The sequence below is a fragment of the Lepisosteus oculatus genome, chromosome 2 (genome assembly GCF_040954835.1).
Source record: "Lepisosteus oculatus isolate fLepOcu1 chromosome 2, fLepOcu1.hap2, whole genome shotgun sequence".
Classification (NCBI taxonomy): Eukaryota; Metazoa; Chordata; class Actinopteri; order Semionotiformes; family Lepisosteidae; genus Lepisosteus; species Lepisosteus oculatus.
The window spans coordinates 72,823,667-72,849,680 of NC_090697.1; the positions used below are offsets into that span (position 1 = coordinate 72,823,667).

The following is a 26,014-nucleotide window of genomic DNA, read 5'->3' on the forward strand; positions in this document are numbered from 1 at the left end:
CCCTGTGTTATAGCAACATTTATAGATTTACAATGCGAAACAAAAAAGGCAAACGCTACTGGTTCTGTTTTGTTTTATAAAAAATACTTACAACTTGCTATTTAACATGTTTTATAGAGCTGGAGTTCAGTTAAAACCAATAGACCAAAACTGCATTTACTGCTTTTGTGTCATTTCTAACCTAACAAGATGCTAGAGCCAAACACAGCCAGGCCATGATCAGACAGGTAGATCACAAATCACACCACCTCACCGCAATTGCACATCTGCAGAGTGTTTGCCTGGATTATGCCATGGATACTTTATTCGCTGGATTTGAGCTAAAGTGAACATCTGTAAGGGAAAACTGTGTGGAAGCCAGACCCTGCCTGTCAGCACTCTTCATTGGGATTGGGACAGAATCCCACAAGACGGCATCTGTAACCTAGTGCAAAGCACGCTTCACAGATGAGTTCATGGGGCTTCCAACAGCGGCTGCACACTACCTTGTGACCTGTCAGGCCTGACAAATGTTAATCAGCATAACGTTATCCATCATGTGTGTTCAATAATGTATTAATGCTACAACAGCATTTGTTTTTCTGTTGACACCGATTCGTTGTCATCAATAGGTAATGTTTCTTCGAAAAGTCGACTCACGCCATTTTCACTGTGCGAACAGGGAAAGTTAATTAACTTTAACATTAAATTGCACATGGTTCTGAAGATGAAGGCTACTGTGGAAGTTTTCTTCTCTCAACACTTTCATGAGTGAATGCTGGTTGCTTTGAATGTAATTTTTCCTTGATCTCTTTAGGTTGTTGGGTCTCTATAAACCGAAAAGGTTGCCATCTTTTTTTCCCCAGACGCTGTATTGAAGTTTTACTGAAGATTGCAAATAATACTAGCATTTGCAGGAATGTGTGGGTGTTTTTCTTGCTGAACACTCAACCTCCAACGTCAGACTGCCCACGTAGAAGTTCTTCGGTTATCCTACTGGCCTCACTGTAACCCCCAACACGACCCTTACTGAAAGAATATTTGCTTAGTTAACACCCACCACCATGTAGGATAGAGTCCAATTTTTAAAAATGAACTAAACTTAACCACTCACATTAAGCTTTTTGAGACCATAAAAAGAAGCTCCACAAAACAGTTCAGAATATAAAGTTTTATTTAGATTTAAAAGGAAAAATAGAAAATAGTCATAATATATTAGAAATTCAGTTAATACCCTGATATTCTTTATAAACACCAATTCTCAATAGAGGAATGAATATACATGGAAGATCTATAAAACATTTCAGAAACTAAAACGGACTTCTTCTTTCTAATGCGTTTCATCACTCATCACTAGAATGAAAAATAAACTGTTGACCCAGATCAAATAACCCAGTACACATTTTCAAGGTCTTATAAATTATTGGTTAAACAGCACACTCTTCATAAGCAGAAACAGGCTCTACAATTCAGGTAGTTTCAGACTCAGATTTGGTTCAGAACCTGGAAGTAAACATGCACAGGCACATTAAGGAAAAATCAGCTCCTGAGGTTTTTTAAAATCCAGCCTTGTTACTGCCTGCTGTTATCCCTCTATTCCTTCTTGTCACTACAAACCTGTATTTAAATCAGAATAATTACGAAGTTGTCCATTTGGGGTGAAGCCAGACTTGGACAAGTGACAAGTGAACATTCTTCCTCCACTAAGCATTTTACTATTGTTTTAAAATCAGCTGAATAAGACAGAACCCCCCTGTGGGGCCTCAGAAACAGTAATCCAGCTGTAGTTGGAATATCTTTGATTAACTCTCTAATGTGTTTTTGCTCGTGACAATATGCACATTATCACTGCTACTTGTGCAGACATACATTTGATAAATTAAAAAAAAAGACATCTGTACTCATTTCAGGCTGTCACAGGCTGAACATTCCCAGCAAATATTAATTTATGGTAGGCTACACATACTAAAGTATGAAAACAAATTTGCTTTTCCATGCTGTCAAACTATTCCTATAAAAGGCTGTCTCAAAACACACTGGAAAGGCGTCAGAGGTGGGGAGCATGTGAATGTCATGTTCAGTGCTTTATCAGTGGGTTTTCCACCACAGTGTGACCTTGATGTGCTCTCTGACAAACCCTGGAACTGGGAGCAAGAAACCTTTTCAGAAGAATAGTGAGTTATTTTGCAACCTAAACAACATAAACCAGCTGAATCACATGAGCATACAGGACAGAACAGGAAAAAGCATGATTGTACTTCAAGGCACAGGATTTGAATGTGAGCAATGGGCATTTCCATAATTTAGATATTATGCGTCTCTCTACTGCCATATCTCTTAGGTTTCTGTTGAGGTCCGAAATGCTTTTTAATACTTCAAAGGCCCTGTATCTGTAACCCACGTGCATCCTACATGATATAAGTGCACACAGGAATCAAATTACTTTCTACATACACACACAACAGTGATATTCCAAAAAACAGTTTTGCAGCAGCGTACGAACTGCTCAACATGAAACCCACATTATAACCATCTTATGCTTCACCCACATTTTCAGACATGTTTCTTGGGGGTAATGCCTCGAATATCCTTACAGCAAACACACAGGCAATCAAACACTGGGCCACATTACCCAAGCAAAGTAGATCAGATCACATGGCACTCTGTTAAAGGAGGAATTAATGCATACTTCCTAAATAATATTTAATAAATGTCTACTAATTGGAAAACCAAGACCCCTGGAGAGGCAGGTTCAATGAATTCTTGCACAGAGTTCAAAACCAGGGAGACCTGGTGAGAAAAATATCATACAAGACTGTTAGTGTAAGTCATACTGAGCCTTCCATGTTTTATTTAGGCCATAAAGTACAGGAGGCACACCATAGGACAGTAATTACTATAACTGAAAAATTACTCTGACCTGAAAAAAACAGCATATTAAAACTTCAGTAAACAAATAAAAATCAAACCCTTCTGCGAAGTTGAGAGACTTTGTTGTTAAAAGCCTTTTAACTGGATGTACTCTGCACTTCCTCTTTGACACAATAGTACTTCTCTGAACACTTTCAAGCTTTAACCCTTAATTACAGGAGATACTCAAGCTTTCATCAATGAATCCAACAGATATGATATAGTGAACAACAGGCCACCTCACCCCCTGATGGTGTTGAACTAAGTTGGATAACTGGGCAGCAGTACAGTGTAGTGCTTTTAAAGTAGGCTTAACCACACCTTCAAATCATTTTTCAACTAAATCTGGATTTTTGATATACTGTATAGCTCAATATCATATAGAAGGCCATATACGAAGAATTATAAACTTCAAGTAGCAGCTTATAGTAAGCAGAAAATCAGAAGGCTCTGTTCTGTGCGATACCCAAATGATTTTAATAGTAGTGACTGACGAAACATCTAGCCAGCTTCTTGAATAAACATGCAAAACTCAGATGTTAAGCCAAGTAAAGATGTGTCCATTGTGAGCAAAGTAAGGCACTGAGATGGTGAGGATTAGGGGACTCCAGCTGTTAGAGAGCTTTTCCCTCACTGTGATGTAGACCCAAGTAGAATATTGCAGTATTGCATGTTATTTTTTGGATAATTACAAGACAATCTTTTGCCTCAGTCTGGCCGGCTGTGACAAGACAAAAAACAAGGCAAATTTACTAACCTCATCACAAAAATTAAGTATTTCTTGCAAAAAAAAATTAAAATGTTCCTGTTTACTTCATGTTCCTAGTGTTATTCAGCAACAGTGTTTAAAGTTTACATATACAATGCTATATGACCACACCTCTAAAAAATACCTAAAGGGCAAAAAAAGTACAAAATTAAGAAAAACATGTTCAAGTTTCAAAAGATAAATCCCATCTCTATACGCAACAATTAACAGTCCAATATGAAAGACTGCAAGATTTTAAATGTGCTACTGAAATATTCCTTGTATTTAAGCAGATATCAACTGAAGATTTGTTAGGTTGCAAAATTGTACCCTCTAGTAAACCCGATTCCTTGTTTTTTTCTTGTACTCGATTTGGTTTGTAATTAATGTAACAGATAAAATCTTAATCTCCAATATTCATGTACTTTGTAGTGTGAACCATTTGCTTTTTAATTTGAAAATTCTCCCATTAACAACAGCTACATACATCTAAGAAGTCCCATGCTAGAAAGCTACACAGGTGTAGAGGCTGGAAAAACACCCCATTTTCAGAGTTCTTCATAGATAATAGATATCAGGAACAATACAGTATGACCCTGATATTTATGCAACGCCCGCCTACTTTCCCAAGTCTATTACAAGGCCTTCTTGGATGAATTCATGGCCAGGAGGATGCTGGGCTTCTCCTCTATGACGCGCACCAGCAGGTGATCAATGTACTCCTCCAGCTCCAGGATCTTGGAATCCTTCTTGGACATCTCTTCCTGTTGCTTCACTACCAGTGTGATCAGTTCCTCCTGGGTTAGCTGGGAATAGGGACCACTGCCAGAACGCTCTATTAACTAGAAGGAAGAGAGAAGAACATCAAACTCTGATCTGCTCCACACCCAAGGAGCTGCATGGCAATTGTGACTGAAATTAGGTCAAATTTATATTTCAAATTTAACACAGAAGTCTACACCTTAGCTACTATAGTGGCTCTCACAATAGAAATGGTAGGCCCCCAAAATACCAAGACAAACTTCACTGTATTTTTGGACATAATTGATGTATCATCCTTGATATGATCCTGTAAACTTAACCCCGGAAAGAGGCTTCAATTAAATGAGCCATTCGGTGGCCTGTCTGTTTCACCTTTTAAATTATAGTCTTATAAACAGACTACCACCTTAGGTTTAACCACTGCCATATGTGAGCTTCTAGTCTTTTAGAACTAGCCTTGCATTACACCTAGTCGTCTTTCACCTGCTTAATGCCAAGACTGTTTTGCCCAGAGTTCAGAATCTTGGAAAGCTGCAAATCAAGCTTTGATCCAGGAAAGAGTAGGAGTTTGTGTGTTGTGTGTTTGGAATGTGCTGAATGTCTAGTTGACAGTAAGTCCGTGACCCTGCAATCCACATCCCTTAAAAAACTAAGCAGTCTGGTGGAGGAGCCTATTTTAAAGGAGGAATAGTATTTTTTAGTTAAGTTTGTCTTCATACATATAACACCTTTATCAAAATGGAACTCCCCCAATAAATAAGTAGGGAGTGAGGGAGGAACAAAATGTTGATAAGCTACATTACAATAAGGTTACTATAGGAAAGAGGCCATTCTGTACAATAAAGTCATAAAGAGTGAAGAATCTGATGTATAGCCAGCAGCCATATCACCCTGCAACTCACAACTGTGTGAGCCTGGTCAGTACCTGGATGGGAGACCTCCTGGGAAAAACTAAGGTTGCTGCTGGAAGAGGTGTTAGTGGGGCCAGCAGGGGGCGCTTACCCTGCGGTCCATGTGGGTCCTAATGCCCCAGTATAGTGACAGGGACACTATACTGTAAAACAGGCGCCGTCCTTCGGATGAGACGTAAAACCGAGGTCCTGACTCTCTGTGGTCATTAAAAATCCCAGGGCGTTTCTCGAAAAGAGTAGGGGTGTAACCCCGGCGTCCTGGCCAAAATTTCCCATTGGCCCTTACCAATCATGGCCTCCTAATAATCCCCCTCTATGAATTTGCTACATCACTCTGCTCTCCTCCCCACTGATGTGTGGTAAACGTTCTGGCACACTATGGCTGCCGTCGCATCATCCAGGTGGATGCTGCACACTGGTGGTGGTGGAGGGGAGTCCCCATTACCTGTAAAGCGCTTTGAGTGGAATGTCCAGAAAAGCGCTATATAAGTGTAAGCAATTATTATTATTATTATCCTGTTTATGCCTCTGGGTAAACCAAAATGCACTTCCTACTTAGATATGCAACCTGAAATAATAAACGTACCTTTGTCTTTGCCATTTCCCGACCTCCCAGAAGCTTCAGGTCTCGTTCCAAGGGAGCAGAAGAGAGCTGCTGGGTGTCCTGTGAGTTCATGGGCTTCACTGGGTGAGGCCTGTGAAAAAGACAGTGGCATGTATAAACTGTATGAAGCCACAGGAAGTATACAGGGAACTCCATTTATAAGTACAGTGAAAGGAAATTTTATCTCAGCAGAGCTTTGTCCTGTGCAAAGAGAAATGCACTATTCTACATAACCCAGAAAACATGATTATTCCATTTCAAGCAATAAATCATTATACCTGTATGTATAAACTTTGTGGTTACAGAATAGTATTAATTTTGATCATATAATGAAAAGTAACATTGAAAACTAAATATTAGGTGCAGGTCTTCACATCTCAGGTGTTATACTTCTCCATAATTTGCAGTTAAAATGGGATAAACTGATGCCAGATGGGTGATCCTACCCATTAACCAAGTGAAGTTTTATGCTAACTTTTCAAAATGCCAATTTTACTTTATTTTTAGCAGTGTTTTTTTCAGTTACAATGTAAATTGCCCTAAATTGTGAATTGTTTTGATTCACAAGTTTTAGGAACAACCACTAGCTCATCAGGGATTCCCTGCCGAGTTTGTGATTGCTTTTTTTTTCTAAAGCCGTTCACCTCAATTCCACCTAATCAAACTCAATCACAATGAATAACAGCCAAAAAAGTTATTTCAAAAATAGAAAATCTAAATAACAAATGATCTTTCATCAGGATCTTCATCCATGGGTAACATCTACCTCACAACCGTACACGTGATTACTATAGATAGAAGTTATTAACAGAAAACCTCAATCAACAGACTGATAGTGTGATGTGCCTGAAAACAGGGGACGTGAGCACTGAAGGTATAAATGATTAAATTGACCCATTATTTATTCATTACTTTCCTCATTGAATTACTCATTTAGCCACGTATGCATGGTGTTTGATTACTACTGATTGTTCTAGATATTTTGTAGGGCTTAACAGCACAGGGAGATCATGCTTTAATACAAGACAGAGCAAGGTCAGCAAGAGCGCTCATTGTAGCAAAAAGAATATGAGCTAACACTGAGCTGTTGACTCAGATTACTGCTAATGTCACTATTAAGATTTATTAACTTTATAGGAAAAAAACTGAAGTATTTATGGTTTCTGAAAACAAGAATTTGTGGAGAATATTACATTTCACAGAGGTACATTTAAGAGGCGAGTATTGACTGCTTTAAAGTACACAGAGCTGTGGTCATTGGAAGTTAAAAAGGTAATCACACTGCTGTCATGATCAATACATCAGCTAAAGCAATATCTTAAAAGGAAATAAAGGAATAGAACAGCAACTTGTGGACACAGTAATACAGTATTAGCCAAAGGCAAGTACTGGAGAAAAACGGCCATCTAATCCAAAAACTGACGACCGCTATATTTCACTCAATACCCTCTAAAGTAAAGTGTCCAGATCCAGTCAAAGGTTTCAGGGCATTTTTTTTTTTTTTTTGCTCAATGTCACTTGATAGCTAAAGTGGAATATGTATCACCTTTACCTGGAAATCTCAAGTAGCTTCCTAAAGAAATTAAAGACTTGAGGACCTCATTCACATAAACCTGCCTTGGGACTCACACAGTACTGGACTGTATTACCTAGCCCCAACTGTCCATTCTTGACTGCAGCTTTTTCTACACCACTAATGCAAGAGCTATTTTAGTGACTGCTGTCTGCATCCCATATTTTCAATACAGCGATGATTCTTTGTCTGTTGTCAAATCCAATTAAATCAGCAGATATTAAAGGCTGTTCATGAACATGAACAGTTTGTCCTATATGGGCAGCAGTGGCTAGTTATAGTGGGCGAATCGGGGGAATTAGAAAGCAAGAGTATGTCACCAAAATGTGTGCATCTGAGAACTTCATCACCCTTTTTTCTTAGATAAACCACTTACAGATACCAACTGCACAAGCTATTGAATGCTGTAGTACATCTAGGTGCCAAAATACACAAGAAGTAGATTTTTTTAGGCAGGTTACCGATTCATAAATTCTACAATTTTGCAGTCCTTTAAATGTCTTACTTCTATACACCTTTTATATTGTTTCACTTTTTGAGATTTGCAGCTGGAGCTACATAGATGCATTACGTATGACAATCCTGCAGGGGATTTCCCCAGCAGATGCCATACTAAATTCCTTCCATATTCTTCCCAGCCACCAGCTTGAAGAAACTGTATCTACCAGACTGTCTTAAAATAAAAAATTACTGAACACAGAAGTAATACAAAGATTCATTCAAGAAAAGTATGCAAGAAGAGTAGCAGGAAAAAGGTACTAACATTTTATTTGACGTCAACAGTCTACTAACCCTGAACTCGAGAACATTTTGTTCTGTATGGGCTGCAGGAGATAATCATAATGTGCACATCAGGGAAACAGACAGCAAGAAGAGTGCGTCTGAGAAGAACCAGATATGATCTAACATTTTATCCGACAGCCGACACCCCTACCTAAAATGCCAGCTTTACAGTCTCCCCCCAAAACGTGGCCACAATACCCCAGTGCAAAACACCATGCTTGACCACAGGTCCACCACGTGGTTCCTCAGCACTCCTTCCAGCAGTGAGCTGAGCGTCTGTGAGCGTGTTTACCTCCTGCGAGAGAAAGATCAGGGCTCACCTGCGCTGCGTCGAGGCTGTCCCGCCCCCTACTGCACTGCTGCTCTGTGCTGCGATTGGCTGTGCCTCCGAGGGCGAAACCCAGGCACGCAGCAGCATCTTCCCTCCAGCGCCAACAGGCTGTGGGGAGCTCTCGGAGATCTCCATCTTCTGGGGAAGGGGAGAAGGGGGCGAAATGGAGAGGGAGCTGCTGGGGGGCTGGGGGGAGTTGGTGGAAAAGGAGTCTTCCTCTAACTCATGCTCCTTACTCTGTGACGCAGCCTTCCCTGTACTAATCAAACTCTCCTGTTTCTTTTGCCTTTTTGTCCCCGTTGAGCTGAGCTCAAGGTCCTGGTCCTTTTGAGCCAACTGTTGCTGAGGATTTTGTTCAGGCTTTTTTTCAGTTTTCAGGAAGCCTCCTTTTGTAGGTGGAGGCGGCGGCGCCTGTTTTTTCTTGGGTGAAACAGCACCCGAAATGGAACTAGTATCATTTGGACTTTTTTCCAAATGTTTCTCCTCTTCAGGGGATGCTTTGTGCTCATTTTTAAGCACTCTCTCTTCTAAATTATTTGGGAGAGTGTCACTTGTGGCTTTCCCTGAAACTGGCTGCTCTCTGGGATAGGGGAAGGTCTCACTTGTGTGTTTTTTAAAGGTCAGGCTTTCAGATGACTCCTTCTTCGTTTTTGGTTCCCACAGTTTATCATTTTCCTCAAGCGTCAGTCCTAATTCTCGGGAACATCTCTTGTGTTCAGCATTAAACATGCTTGTTCTGCTGCAATCCCGCTCAGTTACAGATGGAATGCTGTCAATCTTTTCCTCTAATGGAGGTGTTTTTCCATAATTCTCCTCAACATGGTCAGCTTTCAACATGGCAACATTCTTCGGATGTATATCAGCAAGCGCTGGTGTTAATACTTTGGTATCTTTTCCTTCATATATAGTATTTCTTGAAAATACTGCATCTGTGCTCCCTTCTGCGAGCCCATCCCTTGACCCCCTGTCACTGACATTTGGCTTGGGTTTAACAGGAGGAGCCTCTTTAAGCTTCCTGTCAGATGGTTCCTGCTTAGAACTGTAAGACAAATATACTGGCTTTTCCTTTGACCTGTCATCTGGTGAAGCTGAAAACACCGTGTTTTTTCCTCCCTTGATCTTGTCTCCTAATACTTTGCTGGCAAATTTGTTCAACGTGTCTTGATCAGGACGTCCCTCATTAACTTTTCCACTTGCATCACATGCATTTCTCGGGGGAGCTGTACTGCTAGTTCTGGAAGAGGAAGATGGATTGTTGCTCACTCCCAATCTTCTCCAGGTGACGGATGCCATCAACTCAGGGTTATACTCATTTGGTCCGTCTTCCACCTTTTTATCCACAGCTTCTGGCTCATCCTGGTGTGCTGGCAACTGAGGATTGTCCACACTAATCTCAGGGCTATCCACGCTCATCTCCCCTTTCCCAAGCACAGGAGGAAGGTCCAGATTTCGGGAGTCCATCTCGGCCACAATTTTGTCCCACTGGATTTGGCCCTTAACGCCATGTTTTTTCTTCGTGAACAGAGAGTCATAGTCTGGAGGGGAGCGGGCAGGTGGTTTGAGGGGCTCGTTTGTCATCTCCACCTCGGAGATAGGAAGTAAAAACCCACTTTTGGTAGCAGTTTTAAGGGTGAGAGACCTGGGAGCGGGTTTCGGCTTGATGGGCTCTGGATTGTCAGTTCCAGTCTCGGTAGGCATGGGAGTAGGTGAGGGGGATATGGATTTGGGCCGTGGGTCCTCATTCTTAGGTGAAGCTGTGTACCCTGGTGCAGGGCTCTTCTCATCAGATGAGCCAACTTCAACAAGATTCTCGGTACTGCCACTGGAGGAGTCCCTGGAGCCCTTTCTGGCTCGGGATGGGGCGAAGGAGGTGTGCAGGCTGGCAAAAATGTCAGGTGATTCAGATGGTAGGTTACCAATAGGAGAGCTGGGGGGGTAGGGAGGGGGAGGTTTGGCAGGGGATTTAGTGTGGTGGTCAGCATAGGCAGGAGGAGAGGGTAGCCTGCCTTTATTGGTTTCAGCCTTCGGAGACACGACCAATCTGCAAAGAAGCAAAGGGAGGGGGAAAAAAAAAAGAAGAGGCCTACAGGTCAGTGCCCTTATACAGTGCTCTCTCTGAGCCCCCTTTAGGCCTGACTCCCACTAGTACTCAGATCCCCCGTGTTGATAAAATGCAGCTAACTGGATTTGCAGAGGGTATGCAGTGGTCCCTACGAATGAAAAAAACACCCAGGCCAACACAGCCACAGCAAGGCTATACTTATGAATGGATCTGTATGGTGAGTTCAACCTGATGCCACAAATGCAAAAGGCAAAAGTAGTTATCATATTTAGACAGAAAAGGTGTGGAATTTTGAAAATGTTAATAAAACAACTGTAGCCATACCCTGTTATTTTGCTGCTTTACAGTTGGCACATGGGTATCAAAAAAAAGCACAGAATGGCAGGTAAATCTATAACACAAGATCTTCTAAAGGGGTTAAACTGCTGTGGTTGTGGAGAGATCGACAAATTCAATCTATCAATCAATTTTTAATATATAAAGCACTTTTTCATGCTAAGCACAATCTCAAAGCACTAAGTGATGGCTGATGAGATTTCAGAGAGTTTCAAGTCACTCCCTGGAGGAACTGAAGCAGAAGATAAAGAATTTCATCTGCCAGCTCAAGAGGTAGAGACAGGTTTATTGAAATCCACTGATGACTGTGCATGCCTGCATTTGTCACTTTACAAGTTATTACACTGACAGGCAGTCAGATATGCAAATAAAAAAAACATGCGTGGGAAATTGAAGAAAGCCTTAATTCTGAATAGTTGCAAACAGTCCCTGAACTTATAGCCAATTTCTGACATTCTTCTGCATTCTGAATTTGTAGTGGAAATTCCCCCAAGTTTAATTGCTATAATAAGATTCTCTGCTGAAGGAAGATTTAAGAAAATGATACCATAGCCAATAACACACCAGGGACATTAATTCCATCTTTGTGATTGATTAACAAATAAAATCTTTGCAACTTTTTGTGGAGCATTAGTGAGAAACATAAGCCTGTTTGTTCCAACTATGTTGCAGGTGAAATTAAAATGTGCTACTCCAGCCAATAATAACCTGTTCAACTAGAAAGCTGCAGGAGGAAGAGGACCAGTACCCCATCAATTATTGTTAATATATATACATATGAAATGTCACCCACAAATTAATTTGATCAGTGTTTTTCACACTGTAAGAACCACTGCATTTACCCTACATCACTAAGTAAAATAATAAAAAAAAACATGGTTCAGACAGTAGACTGATAATAAAGCTACTTGGTAAACTGTGTATTGTCAGCCACAACAATGCTCTATCATCTTTTCTGTTTCCTACACTAATGTGAAACAATTCTCATTGCAACGGGTCATGCAGAGTAATTTACTCACATTTGTGAGGAAGCCACAGACTGGCTTGTTTTTTGTTGGGGAAAATTTACAATTATATCCCAGTGTGCTTCCTGTATTACTGTTCCTGCAGAGGAAACAATGTCATGGTTTCCAAGTAATGGTCACTTTAAAATTAGTAATTCATGTTTAAGTTCATATATTGAGCATCTATCAAATTTATGATTGTATAGCAGAGTAGCTATTCTTGTTTCACCAATTTAGAAAAAAAAGTGTGCTCAATGTTTCACCAATCAGATTTTGTATTTCATGGTCTCTTATGAAATGTAATTGCATTTTTTCCAGGATTAGATTTCCAGCAGGACTCTGCATTTCTTTCCGTTGCCCCAAGACACAGGCTTGGATGCCTTGCATTGAAAGTAATTACTGCACACACAAGGATTGTGTTGATCCAGCAATAAAGGCAACAGCGAGGACAGAAACTATGATAGAGACTGTTAGAAGAGCCTGTCTGTAGTAAAACACATTTACACTTCTCAGGCTTTCTTTTTCCTAATCATGGTAACGTGTCATCCCACTACACCATTAACTGGAGAACATATCAAATACACGCTTGTACGAACACCTTGCATACACCAAAAATGTGTAACTGCCATTGTCAATTTCGTACAAACAATGAAATACTACCTTTACAGCTGCAAGTCTCCTTCAATGTTAGAATACAGCACTGGTAAGAAACCATAAAGCAAAAACCAAACCCAGAAAGCACCCACACCTTCTGTTTTAAAGAGCTGAATCCCAAACCACTGCCCATTTAGCACCACCCAGAGGTCAACAGGGAGAGCTACAGAAGCTCATAGGAGGGCAAAGACCATAAAAAAGTAGGATGGCTGAGCAATGCTTTTAAATTACTTTTCTATAAGAAAGAGAAGATATCCCCCCCCCCCCGCCCCAATACCACCATTACTTCGGTTCACACATTAAAGGTTCTTTAATGGCCTGCATCAGTATGAGTGAAGTGGAAGAGCAGTAATCAAGACATCTACCCCTGGACCACGATGTTTCACCTCCTGCACAGTGTCCCCATGGACCAGATGGAGATATTGGATTTTAAAATGGGAACCACAGGGAAGAGTGCCACCTGTTGATTTACCAACACCACTAGCCGCAGCAATATGGGAGACCTCAAAGGTATAATTGCCAGGTTAGATATTCGCAATGCTTTTCCTGCAGACCACTAAACATGGAGTTCATTTTTTGTTCTTGGATGATGCAAGAAGAGCTTAATTTAGCAGAAACAAAATAACAGCTCTGAACGCAATGCCAAGGTCTTGGGATGAAGCCAGTGGGTGGTGGATCTGTAACTTGTGGCAGGAAACCATACTATCTCTTGCACACAGTGACAAGGGCAGTCCTCAACAAACTCTGCTATACGAAAGATAAGAACCTGGCTGAGAAACCAAAGAAAGACAAATAATCCATTATACCCCAAGATCGCAGAGGGCAGAATAATCATATCAGGTGAATCTACTGTATGTTATTGACTACATTTTTAAAGTACAGTATTTTCAACCAAAATTCATCACAAGTAACAGAAAAACAGGGAAAAGTCCCCATGTAACAAAATCAATGCTGAAAGAGCCACCAAGGACTCCTAAATTAACACTCTTTAAGACTCATGGCACAACATGAACGTGATCCAGCGATGTTCACCCACCATGCACTAGGTGAAGCCAGATCTGATTGACCAAATTAGGCCGAGAAGAGGCACAGGCCATTTTCCAATGCCTTAACAAAATATTCTGACAAACTCTTAATTTAATACTGCATTTGTCATGATGTATAGTAGATAGAAGTCACTTGGGTTAACTTTCAGGTGCAATAGGGCCTTTCATGTCCTAGCCAATGAGTCAATTTCATTCTTCAGTGCCTGCTCTTAAGTGTAATGTAACTAGAATAAAATTAGCAGTAGTGCACTCTAACCTCACAGTGACAATCTGAAGTCAGACACACTTTAGTCACTTTTAAACTAACTGAAGAAGAATAGAGTCAGGAGTCCAGAGCAGTTGTCCTTGATCTATTAGACTCTTGCAAATCCTAAAAGTGATCCCATGTAAATGGAATTCCCATTCCTTTATGGGCTGGCTCTTCTGCATGTTCCATCTCAAGGAAGGAAAATACTAATATTTTAGGGATGCAGTCAAATCACAGATCAACAAGAAATTTGACATTTGTACACTATGATTCTGTGAAAAAGATGTGTACTACAGATTCAGCCTACAATAAAATAGTAGTAAAATGCAAAAACCCTGCAATATCATAGAGTTTCAAGGGACAACACAGATATGTGCTAGTGGTAAGAAGCATAGGTGTTTTAGGTGCCAGTCCTGTGTTTTTAAGGGTAATGCCAGTAGCTGATCAACCTCCTTCCACCTGCAAAAGCATATTCCAACAAGCAGATCACCGGTTAGTTCACATCACAGAGAGTAAGAGAAGAAAGGAAGAGGCTCATGTCATCTCACCCCCCCATTGTCAGCAAACCAGTACAGTTAACGGTTTTTATTATTATTTAGTTGTGCATTTGTCAAGATGGGTGCTAGATGGTTTGAATATCAGAAAGAGGGCAATTGGGTTATATGACAGGTGTAACAGTGGTCCAATGTGCCACTACTTTATGCATATCTAAAGAAGATCCATTTCTGTTGCTCATAAGAACTTGTGGCTGCCTTGTCAAAAACACTACACTGGATGGTAATTTAATGCAAAATACCCCCCTCTACCTCTTATTTGTGCCATGCCTTTTAGGCAAGATTGGAAATTAAGATATTTTGCACCATCTAGCACCCTACAGAGAAATCTTTGGTAAGAAAATGGAAAGTGTTAGTAATCATCTACAGTATATTAATCATCATTGGTTAATAAACCTCTCACTATAAACCTCTTTATGTACTCCAGTGCCTTCATTAACCACTCTCTCAGACAGTGCAGAACATTCAAAAAGCACTGTGACTGCAGCAGATTAAATGTTCGACTTTACCTTACATCAGAAAATTTACATTCTCTTTTACATGCCTATCAGAGCCGTTTCGCAGAATAAATGCTGACTTATCTGGAGCTTTTTAGGGGTCACTGACCTGGGCTTGACCGCAGACACCTTGGCAGAACGGCCAGGGAAGGCCGTGTTGGCAGAGCTGGGGCTCCTCACCCCATGCTGGAATTCAGTCGTCTCCTCAAAGGGGTTGGAAGCCTCTAGCTTCAGGGGGCTCTCTTCTGAAAGATTGGAGGATGACCTCTCAGATAGTGTGGTATTGTTGAACGGCTTGTGGGGGGACTCAGGCAGGGGCACCTCCACAAACTCATTTGAGGTCTTCCTGGGAGTGGGTTTAGGCTTATCACCCTCCCGGAGTGAAGCGGGAGGACTCTCGGGGTCTTCCTTCTTTCCGTTGTCCTTCTTCCACTTCACCATGTTCAGCAGGGAGGAGGACTTTTCACTCTTCTTGGCCTCCTCCTGTTGTTTCAGCTCCTCGGCCTTCCTGGCCTCCTCTTGCTTCTTCCTCTCCAGCTCCTCTTGCCGACTCTGTTCTTCGCTGAGTCTCCTGGCCTCTGCCTTCCGTTTCTCCTCAGCTAACCGGTTTTCCTCCTCTTGTCTCCGTTGCTGCTCTTGCGGGGCTCTCTCCCGGGATTCGACCCGGTATGAAGGGATGCCAAAGCCCTTGAGGGAGTCAGCAGAAGAGCCGGAGTCCTGCCTCTCCGTCACCCTGCGCAGGTCCTCAACGGAACCCTGCCCGGAGCTGTTCAGGCTCTGATTGGATCCTGTCAGGGATGCCTTAGGACCCTCGGGCTCTTCGGTGTACACATGCCTGCCATTGATGCACAGGTTGCTCTGTTCCGCACTGTTCCGTTTGGAGCGCTCGCCCAGCAGGGAGAGCGGGTCTCGGGATTTCGAGTCGTTGCTGCCAGTGCGCTTGTGGGCAAGGAACTTGAATTTTTTCTTTACTGCAAGAACAAAAAAGAGAAAGGTCCAAGAACTCAACGAAAGAACTCTCATGCTGCTATTAAATGTTAACCTCTCATTCCTCTATCAAAACAATTGGAGCAAGCGGCAAGTTTACCTGACAACCACCCACAAAACACTGCTGGGAAAGGCTTACTTTGGGTCTTTGTTTCGGAAAAAGCAAGAGTTTCGAAAGAGTAAAAGGGAAAGAAAAAGGAATGGAATTTTGTGAATGGGAAAATTGGTCCTAGCTCTGAACACAGTCATCACGCAAGTTGGTTTCTCATTGAAATAGGTACAGCACTCTTGGCCGTCCTTGCTGGGAAGAAGAGTCATACCTTCAGGAGAGTCGATGTTGAGGCCAGAGGAACGGCTGCTGGTGACCGAAGAGTTCTTCTCGGGGAGAGACTCCAGTGTGGACATGGACTGGGAGACGTTACGCTGCAGGTTGGACTTCGAGGTGAAGAGTGACTTCAGCTTGGACTTCTTCTTGGTGCCGGGGGAATCGGCTGAGCCCTCACCCTCGCTGTCCGTGAGCACCTGAGTGACAGAGGGCACGATGGCGGAGGCCGAGTCAGAGAAGCCATCCTTCTTCTTGCCACGGATCTTGTCCTTGAGTTTGCCAATGCGAGACCGGGGCTTGTCTTTCGCAGACAGGTCAAACATGCTGGCTGTCATGTTGTTCCTCTTGAACTGGATGTCCACCTCCACCTCCCCACGCTCCTTCTCCTTCTTGCCCTCTTTTGACTGCAGTTTGAACCACCTGTGGAAGGAAAGAGGCACAGGCTGCATAAGAGAAACGGGGCAAGCTTAGTGGTTAAAAAGGCTGTGTGACCACCTTCTCAAAATTTCAAAACTAATAAAACAATCATTGTTTCCTTTTTCAAAGATCCCATAGTGCTGTACAATTACTGATCAGAACCCACATGAATACCTCAGCAAACAGTATATAAGCTAAATATTGGAAATACAAGTACTACCAACACATACATCCATAAAAAGATCCCCATCAGTAGTGTTACCAAACAACCAATAATTGCAATTTTGTAAAGTAACAAGTTATACAACAATGAATTTTGAAACAATGAAAGTTCTGCTAAAATTCCCTTTTCTGATAATTACTACAAAACTATTATCACACCCTCCCAAGGCTTTCTGTATTTAAGAACTTTTTTAAATAAAGCTATTTTCTGGCACCAAGGCAACAACCAACAGCAATAAACTCAGTACTAAATAAAGCATACGGTAATTAAATCAAGACAGACTAAACAGAAGTAGGGACTGCATGGCTTAAAAAGAGTCAATGCATGATGCTTTTGAGAAAAAGAAAAAGGGGCATGCTAGTTTTTTCAATAAAAAATAAGGATAAAGAAAAGGTAATGACTAATCTCTGGTAAGGACCAAAAACTCTTGAATAGGAATTCAAGAAATTAAATAGAAATGGACAGCACAAATATATACCGCACAGGCCCTGATAAATATTTGTAGACAAAAGATCACAAACCTTTTCAAGTTGCAGAAAAAAAAACACTACTTTTTTCCCCACAGATTAAGTTACTGGATTGATTGATTGAGAGTTACAGAGATCAAATTAAGAGGCTGTGGCTTTCCATGACTGGTTTTCAAGCTCTCTTTTCTGAACAGGAGTGTAAATAGTTTTTAGAAGCATCATCTTTTTCTACAAACCTCTATTGCAAAGTCACAAACCAGTGATACAAAAAAGTGGGCACAACTTTACAGCAAATGTCAGGGGAAACTAAAATGGGTGAAACAGGTGAGCTGTAGGAATGCTCTGTAACATGTTGTAAAGCCCTTAATCATTTAAGCTTTTTATGCCATCTTACATTCTAAGAAAATTATTGTTGTGTAAATAACCTTAATGAAATATTTTATTGTATTTGCCATATCTTCCTTTTATCGGTCAATAGCTATCAGTACACAGCTAATGCAAATTAAAACCTTATAACGTTATATATTGACATTGATATTTTAACGAAGATTTTCAGTACAAGTGGACCTCATGCATAACATCTTAAATAATAACTGGAATAGGTGTGCAGAAGGATTAAATATCTCAACAGCTTATAGATCAGGCTTTTACAGGTATGACTTTCTTGCAGACTGATCTTGGCTTTTTCATGTCTCATGCAGATTACTAGTTACACTACACCTTTAAGCCTGTGCTCCAAAAAACATCACACTAAGCTTGGAATCCACTTAACAGTAATGAATGATTAGTTCATTCCAAAGCCTGTTGGTAATTTAATGCTACTTCGGAGATAACACAGCCATACAATTACTGCTATTGTGTGAAACCACAAGGAAACAAGTACAAATGGCACTTTCAAAATATGTGAAAGGCAGGAGTATTCTGTTGTTTATGAGATTCATTATTTCATGTCTGCTTATTTTGCTGGGAGTACTTTCAGATACAAAAACTTTGGCATTTGCATTATTGCATGAGGGAGCTGTATTCTGTACTAGGCTACAGATAACAGGAATATGACACGTGATTAGTAGATCAGCTTGTTTCACACTGAAGATCACATTGTATTTGTCAAATACTGAGTGCACAGTCTAGCAGAAACAACCTAGTTTATTTAAACACGCATTTGAAAAAAAAATCCTCAAGAGCATTTTTCGCCAAGGTATGTTATGTTCTGCTCTCTTTAATAAAAGACTGCTTTAGCACAAACCTATTTACTGTTGAGGTACTTCCCACAAATTTTTCAATAGCAACTGGGAAAGAGGAACAGCTAAAAGGTCACAGTCCTAACAGATTCAGATATGGCTCAATTCCATGATCAACACCAAACATAGCAAACATTCTTTGCCTATCACATCTGTCTGGAAACCCTAGACTCCATATTTCAACAGAACACACACTGTGAGGTTAGAATGCCTTCTACCGTAAACTAAAAAAAATATATATTTGCAGGGAATGTTTACTGCATTTAGGAGTTTCTTCCTTGTTGGATGGCATCAAGGATATTTTAGAGCAAAGTTATAAACAGATGACCTTTGGCAGGTTCTTAAGTCATAACAGAAGATTGGAAACAATTCACAAGGAAATACAAGTGAAATACTCTAAATTATGTTCCTTTAAATCTACAGCATTAACACTATTTTAGCAAAGGTCACATTCTCAGCAGGGAGGTGACATGTTTTGGCAAAGAATGAGACATATTTGGCTGTGAAGAACTGAGATCTGGCTTTCAGAGAGGGCATGTACTTAAAACAGTGCTTGATGTATCAATCTCTTAACATCTTAATGGCACCTTCCACCAGGAACTCTCACTTCCCCGACACCTGATCAGGCTACAGCAAAAAGGCTTTCACGTCAAGCAGCTGACCGGACAGGTGCAGCAGGTTTACCAAGTCAAATTAAATGGAGTGACACCTATGTCAAAAAAGCAAACAAAACATTCAGAGAGCACAGAATTACAAAACACTGGGTTTCCGAGAAAATCTATTACCTCACAAAGCTTGACACTAATTTTGTCGACTTCAATCTGACAAAAGCAACTTAAAATGTTCAGATTTGACCTCTGGAGGATAAAGAACACTTTTCATTTAAATACGAAAAACTAGTTCTATTTCCTGTCAAGGATTCTATCAGGGGACAGCATAACAATTTTGTATACATTATTCATAAGACAACATCACGATCATTCAAACTAGGTATAAAAAGAAACCAAAGCAAAGATTAGAACCTCAATTCAGAAATGTCCTTGATCATGTCCTGATGAAATCTGGACACATTCTAAGGAGGCACTTTTCCTGTTCATTTTCTAATGACCCTTCAAACATTTTTGTAAGCCTACCATGTTGTTTAATTGAACTTGTGAATTAAATATATTAATGGCTTTCACTTCTTGATGTGACAGTTTGCCTAATGGATGACGCTGTGGAATAGTTACTACAGCAACTTCAGTGTTAAACACACTGGAATGCAATGGTTGCCCCCCTTCACCCCAGCAGCAAGTACTGCACGTTTACATACAACCTAACTAAGGAATAAAGGACATTTTAAAACACTGAAATGTGAGACGGTGCCGTTTTTCTCTCTGTAACTAACTATACACTAATTTTCCACACACAATGGGCAAGCATGACTGCAACAGACCTCTCCATCCTAATTAGAAAAAAAAACACTGCATTGAGCAAGGTCATGTTAATATGACATCAACCCTGGCTGGGACCACGTTATAAACCACAGAAATTAAAATAATTACTATAGCATTCAAAACACTTGAGTCTATGAATTAAAATAGGCTTCCGTTTTGTATTTATGGGGGGGACTGACAGCAGAGATAACACTCCTTATGATTCAAGATTAAACCCTGAAACATGCCTTGTGACTTTTAAATTACTTGTCAACGTTTCCTCTGTATTTCAGCATCAGAAACTGGACCCTCACAGGAGCAGATGATTTCACTACGACACGTGAAGGGAGGAAGGAACAGGTGGTGGTGAGCAATTACAGTAATTACACATTCCAGAACAATTTATTGTTCCTGCATTTCCTTTTTGTGCAAGTATCCTCCGCTTAAAACTAAGCACAGCAGTGTCAGTACAATCAGGTGAGCCCATGACTGCATTATTGCTATACTGCAGTTTGTATTATCTACGTCAGCTCAAAAGTCAGACTACATCTCCTTTGATTCACCTCACCTGCCCAAATTGGCATTCCTCCAGAAAAAGAAGTCAGTGGGTCTGCTTTGTTTACATTGCGGATGATGTCAAAATTCTCAGCTTGAAGAATGAAGGTCAAATCAAGGGAGCTGTATTCCTTCATGGTAACAAAAGACCTGCAGGGCTGAAATAACCATTACACTGCTGCGTGATGCAAAAATTGCTTTTTCAAAAGTCACACGTTATGTACGGCACATGATTGCAAAAATATCCCACATGACGCAGAGAGGCATTCAGACGTGAGGAAAGTTAAATGTCAACCTAGCTGCGTTTTTAAAAGCAAAGAGCCTCTCCCAGGCGTTGGCCTACCCTGCCCACAGTGACAGTCCCTTGAGGGCTCAGGCCATCCTGGCACCTTACACACCCAGGTAGCATCAAAGGCGGCTTTGAGCACAGAGCAAAAAACCATTAGCAGATCTGCAGACCAGTCATTACAGAAATAACCAACCTGTTGCTGTACATGTTAAAAAGGATTCAACTCTAACAATAATGGAAGTAGCCCCAGCTATTACATTGTTGTTGTTGCTAGGTTATTTCGTGAATGACATACAATGCCCTCGTCACTCAGCATGGGTTTAATCTGACAAGAGGAAGCTTGTGGGCACGTTGTTAGTGAGCTGACACAGTGAAAATGTCATTTGAATGCCCTTCTCTGTGCCAGGGACAACAAATGACCAGATGAGGTGTTCACCTTATTTCAATGAACAGATGGAAAAACCTGAATGCAGGGGCCCCTTTTTGTTGTTGACAGCAGGGTCTGTGCCAGACACCAGAGACGGGAGGAGACAGGAAATGAATATCGCGGGACTGGCACAGCAGAAGAGGAATTCGAATATCACTGTTTTGTCAGGCTGTGCATTTGGCATCGTCCTTACCCAGGAGCCATGGTACAGCAGGGCGGGACTACACTCCCTGCTGTTTCATCAGACCCTGCAATACAGAGTGCAGAGCACACACATGTCCAAAACAATCAGGTATCTTCCTCCCTGCCTTCTTCCGATACCTGACTGTTTTGGACATGTGTGTGCTCTGCACTCTGGATTGCACTGCCTGGCTTATTAAGCACCATATTCTATTCTATCATTACATTTCTGTGAAGCCTCACGCACATAGAGCAACACCGTTTCCTTGAGTTTTCTGGATACTTCAGTAACCCCAGATACAACAAATATTCCTTCATCCCTCAGTAATATTTGGATCTACTTTGAGAAACTTTTTTTTAAAAAAATCTCCTTTTGGGGGTAAGACATAGCCACTAACCACGTCAAAAGTCATGGACAGCTATTACATATATCAGAGGGGGGAGGCATTTATCACGCATGTGTTTGTTCAGTTTTGCCTTTTACTCTCATTTGGCAGATAATCTAAAGCAAGGATGACACTGTCACAGAAAGAGTCAGAAATCCAGGCAATAGGCCAAAAAGTGCAGAATAAGGGAGTGGGCAGACATTATTGTATACATTTGTGCATAAATACAGAAACCAGTATCCAAGATAAAAGGTGACGTACAGTACAGGCAAATTCCAGGAATTCCTTGGTAGCAGTTTGTTCTGCTTTAAAAGAAGCCATTTGCAAGTAAGCAGTCAGCCTTGGAGCTTAATGAGCCTTCTCCTACTGACTGATGGAGCAACTGAGCAAGAAACATTGTTACAGTACGTAACAAGGTGCCAACCAGGAGCAACAGAAAACGTCCACTCCTCACTGCCTTCATTATCGAGCTTGAGGAGTTCTGGAGAAGACCGACGATGTCGGTTTCAAATTCAAACTGCTCCAAATTCCTGTTATACCAAGAACCAATTTGTTCACAAAACCAAACCTTGTGACAGTGAATGACCCAGCAACTCATGTTAAAATAAGAACAACGAGTCTGCTTTTCCATCGATACTGACATAATGAGTAATACTGAGGTTTGGCAATACACTCAAATCACACCCACTGAGGAAGATATTTTTACAACTTGCATTTTTCCATTAGACTCACAGTCTAGGAACGAGTTTAAGGAGGAGAAATACACACCATTAATATAAAGAAATGCTTTGAAGGTAAAAAAAATGTAATAGCCTGAATAAGAGGAGATATCTCCATATGTAGAGTAAAGCCAACTGCATTAACTGAGGGAACAATAATTGCTGATAAAAATGAAGGAGAAATATTTAGAATCCATATTTATAACAGCAGGTCTATCTTAGACTTTGAATGGAAACGTGATACTACATTAAAACAACAAAATATTCCCTCAGCTAGACTGGGGTTTGAGGTCACACCACTCCCCACCATCTGCAGAGACAAACACCATTTTCTCCAGCAGTTCTGATGTTTTGAAGCAAAGTCCACATCCGAGCTTAAAAACATGAGAATGAAAGGAGGCCACTTAGAACATCTAGCCATTTTGGTACAAAGCAATTAATTGATCACAGGATCTCAGCCAGCCATTTAGTGAAAAATAAGGTTGATATCAGGGTATTGGCTTCAACAACATGGCTGGCTAGCTGCTGCCATTCTCTCACAATATCTTCGTGGGAGTAGCTAATCACCAGCACCAAAAGCAAAACGCTTTAACATTTAATGCTAGTCCCCAAGTCGTTTCTTTGGCATTGTCATGGGTTCATCCCCCAAAGCAGGACTGGGCGGAAAAAGGTTTAAAAACTTTACAATGCAAATAAAGCAGGAGTAATGGGTGTAGAAAACAATCAAACAACAGTGAGCGATAAGGAAGTTTTCACACTAGGGGACGACTCTAGCTTCTGTAGCTTGTCAAGTCACTGTCATGCCGCCGAGTACTGTCGAAACTATAATCAGATTAAAAGAGGTGGGGGCCCTTTTCCAATTACTGGTAATTAACACAATAAAAATGGACCTCCCCTCTGTTTATATTTGCCTTTTCAAATATTCATAGCTCTTCCACCCACTCCCACTGAAGATGACCTTTCTTGGAAGGAAGGCTAATGTCTGATGGCACAGTTTAGGAATATGCAAGGAACATTTCTTAGAACTGCTCAAACGCTTCATGGATTCCACAGGCACACCACAGTACTGTGCATACTACAATTGAAGAAAAGACAAGCAAAACAGCAAGGATTATGAACGCTAACATAATATATATCCTCTCACGTATTGCGGCATAAAAACAAATTCTTAAAGAACTCTATTTTTGCATTATACAATTTACCTTCACGAACAACTAGTAAATGAAAAAGTTTAAGTTCCTTTATATAAATAACATACTTGTGGACAGCCAGTTTCAATCTAACAGGTACATACTACTTTCAGTTGGAAAACTGAAATCAAGCCAATTCCTCAATTTACAGTCTTTAAATCAATTAAATAAATCTTTTACTTATGTATTCCGAAAAGGGCTAACAAATTCCTTTTACTCATGAGTTCTCAAAATAAGTACAACTTGCTTTTCTTTTGGGATACAAAAGAAAGTTCTTTCGCCGTAGGGGAACAGACATCTCTTCTTCACTTTACACATTTCTATTTCCCAGAAAGTGAGGAGGGACACTTCAGGACTTAAGGCAAGTAACCGGCAAAAAAAAAAAAAACTACAGCAGTTAAAGTTCTTAGAAATGTGAAGAGAGACCAGCTGTGAGAACAAAGGTAAAAAGGATTTCTATACCGGACAGATTGCAACTTTTTGCACGGGCTTGGCAGACAACAGAAAGGAGAGGGAGAAAAAAATCAGGCTGTTTTCCATGTTCTGAAAGCACAGAGTTCAACTCCCCAGCAAGATGCACTTGTCGGCATGGAGAAGAGGGCAAGAGTTTCAGATTTGATCCAAGAACTCTGGAGACACTTCTTTAGGCTGGCTAGACCAGCAGGAACACCTGAACCGAAACAGTCTGGAGACTTACTCAGTCCTGTTGCGGTTTTTGTTCTCCTGCAGCTCCACGAGGTTGATGACCGCCTGCCCCAGGAACTGGTCCAGCCCCACCAGAGCCCGGTGCATGACGACGATGTACAGGGTGCATCGCTGCTCGTTGCCCTGGTGGAACATGGGCAAGTCGAAGGTGGCTTCCTCCTTCCACACCGGCATCGGCGATTTCTCCACCACCGAGGTGGAGTACTTCTCCTTGGCCAGCTGGATAATGGCGTAGGCGTCGTTGGTGCCATTCTTGCCCTTGGCTTTGAGGTTCCTGGCCTGCAGCACCGTCACCTGCACGGTGGTGGGGTACCACTGCTGGCTCTGCTCCGCCAGAGACATGGCCCGTGTCCGGGGGTCGGGCGAACGAAACCTGTCGCTAGAAGAGGCTGAACGGAGGGCACTTCAAAGGGAACTGTCCCGAGTTTCTAGGTATCGCCGTGTCCGTGCCAAAGCGAGCTGGTCCTCTCTCTGTCTCGAGTCGCAAACGAAGTCTGTAGTTGGCACGGCTTGGGATGTTTCACAACCCTTTGCCACTCCTTAAAAAAATGCGATAACGTTAGCTGTAGTGTTTTGAAAACACCACGAACTGGAATGCTTAATCTTGAAATTCCTCAGCGACACCAATGACGTGACCTTATCATAAAACACTCCTCCTTGGAGCAGTTTACGTAAAAGTCACTATCTAAAAATATGTTGAATATTTTGTCGCCCTCGCACCTTTGAATATTTTTAACGTACGCCACACCGCGCACTTGTTCAGTACCGCACCGACCGACTCGTCTATTTTCTGCGTTTTGTCGTGTAAAGCCCCAAAGGACTTTTCACTAGCGCGTTGCTATAAGCGAATTTCAAAGCCCGAAATTTCTTTTTGTCAACTTTTTTTCCTAACAAACAGCATTACCTTCGAAGGAAATTATCCGGGGTCGTCTTTTTCTTTTCCTGGGAAAGTCTATACTCGTCATAAACACATTCGTGGTAATAACAGTTGCTACACGATATATGTCCAGCCTCCGCAACTGCCGCCTGTAACCCGCTTCGCATCCACGTTCGTTCTTGTAAGTAGGATTTATTAATTAAACGGGTTTTTTTTTACCGAAACTGCTACCTTAAGCAAACTCAGGTCATCAGTCCACAGCTGCTAAAGTTACCATGTGTACAGCTTATTCAACGAGAGTCGTTTCATCGATAGTTACCATTCGCTGCCCACAACATTTCATTAGAAAGCAGGTCTTTTCATTCCGGCTTTAAAAAAAAATATTGACATTTTTAGAATACCGGCTCCTTTCAGTTATCGCATTTCGCCTTAGTCTCAGTAATTCGAGTGCTACCTCTTGTTTTATTAACTCACAGTCAATACTAAACTTCCTCCTTCATCACGCACCACCTCGACCTTCTCCCGTCCATCTGCCCAATACGAAGTTGCTTATTGGCCAATTACCGATCAATCAAACCTTTTCCTTCTGTGATTGGTGGAAATGCTCTAC

General features: G+C 41.3%; 1 protein-coding gene across 6 annotated transcripts; it reads right to left on the reverse strand.

Annotated features, from left to right (window-relative positions):
- Positions 1–1,135: 1,135 nt before the first annotated feature.
- rab11fip1a (RAB11 family interacting protein 1 (class I) a) lies at positions 1,136–26,014 on the reverse strand. 6 transcript variants are annotated; one of them, XM_015340933.2, is made up of 7 exons: positions 25,879–26,014; positions 24,520–25,066; positions 16,309–16,733; positions 15,111–15,972; positions 8,591–10,642; positions 5,897–6,005; positions 1,136–4,479 (listed from the first exon to the last, which is right to left on the reverse strand). In XM_015340933.2, exons 2-7 carry the CDS (start codon positions 24,867–24,869, stop codon positions 4,273–4,275), a joined length of 4,005 nt encoding a protein of 1,334 aa, XP_015196419.2. In that variant the 5' UTR covers positions 24,870–25,066; positions 25,879–26,014; the 3' UTR covers positions 1,136–4,272. The 6 variants fall into 6 exon arrangements, with proteins under 6 accessions (XP_015196419.2, XP_015196426.2, XP_015196411.2 ...); XM_015340940.2 differs by lacking the exon at positions 25,879–26,014 and adding an exon at positions 25,724–25,872; XM_015340925.2 differs by lacking the exon at positions 25,879–26,014 and adding an exon at positions 25,432–25,520.

Bases quoted from the DNA above. Each gene is read 5' to 3' on its own strand.
- rab11fip1a (XM_015340933.2), bottom strand. From the start codon at position 24,869: ATGTCTCTGGCGGAGCAGAGCCAGCAGTGGTACCCCACCACCGTGCAG. The intron at 6,006-8,590 runs GTGAGCCCTGAT...TCTTTTTCACAG, and splicing joins ACAGCCTCGACGCAGCGCAG to GCCTCACCCAGTGAAGCCCA. The intron at 4,480-5,896 runs GTACGTTTATTA...TCTTCCTTCTAG, and splicing joins GGGAAATGGCAAAGACAAAG to TTAATAGAGCGTTCTGGCAG.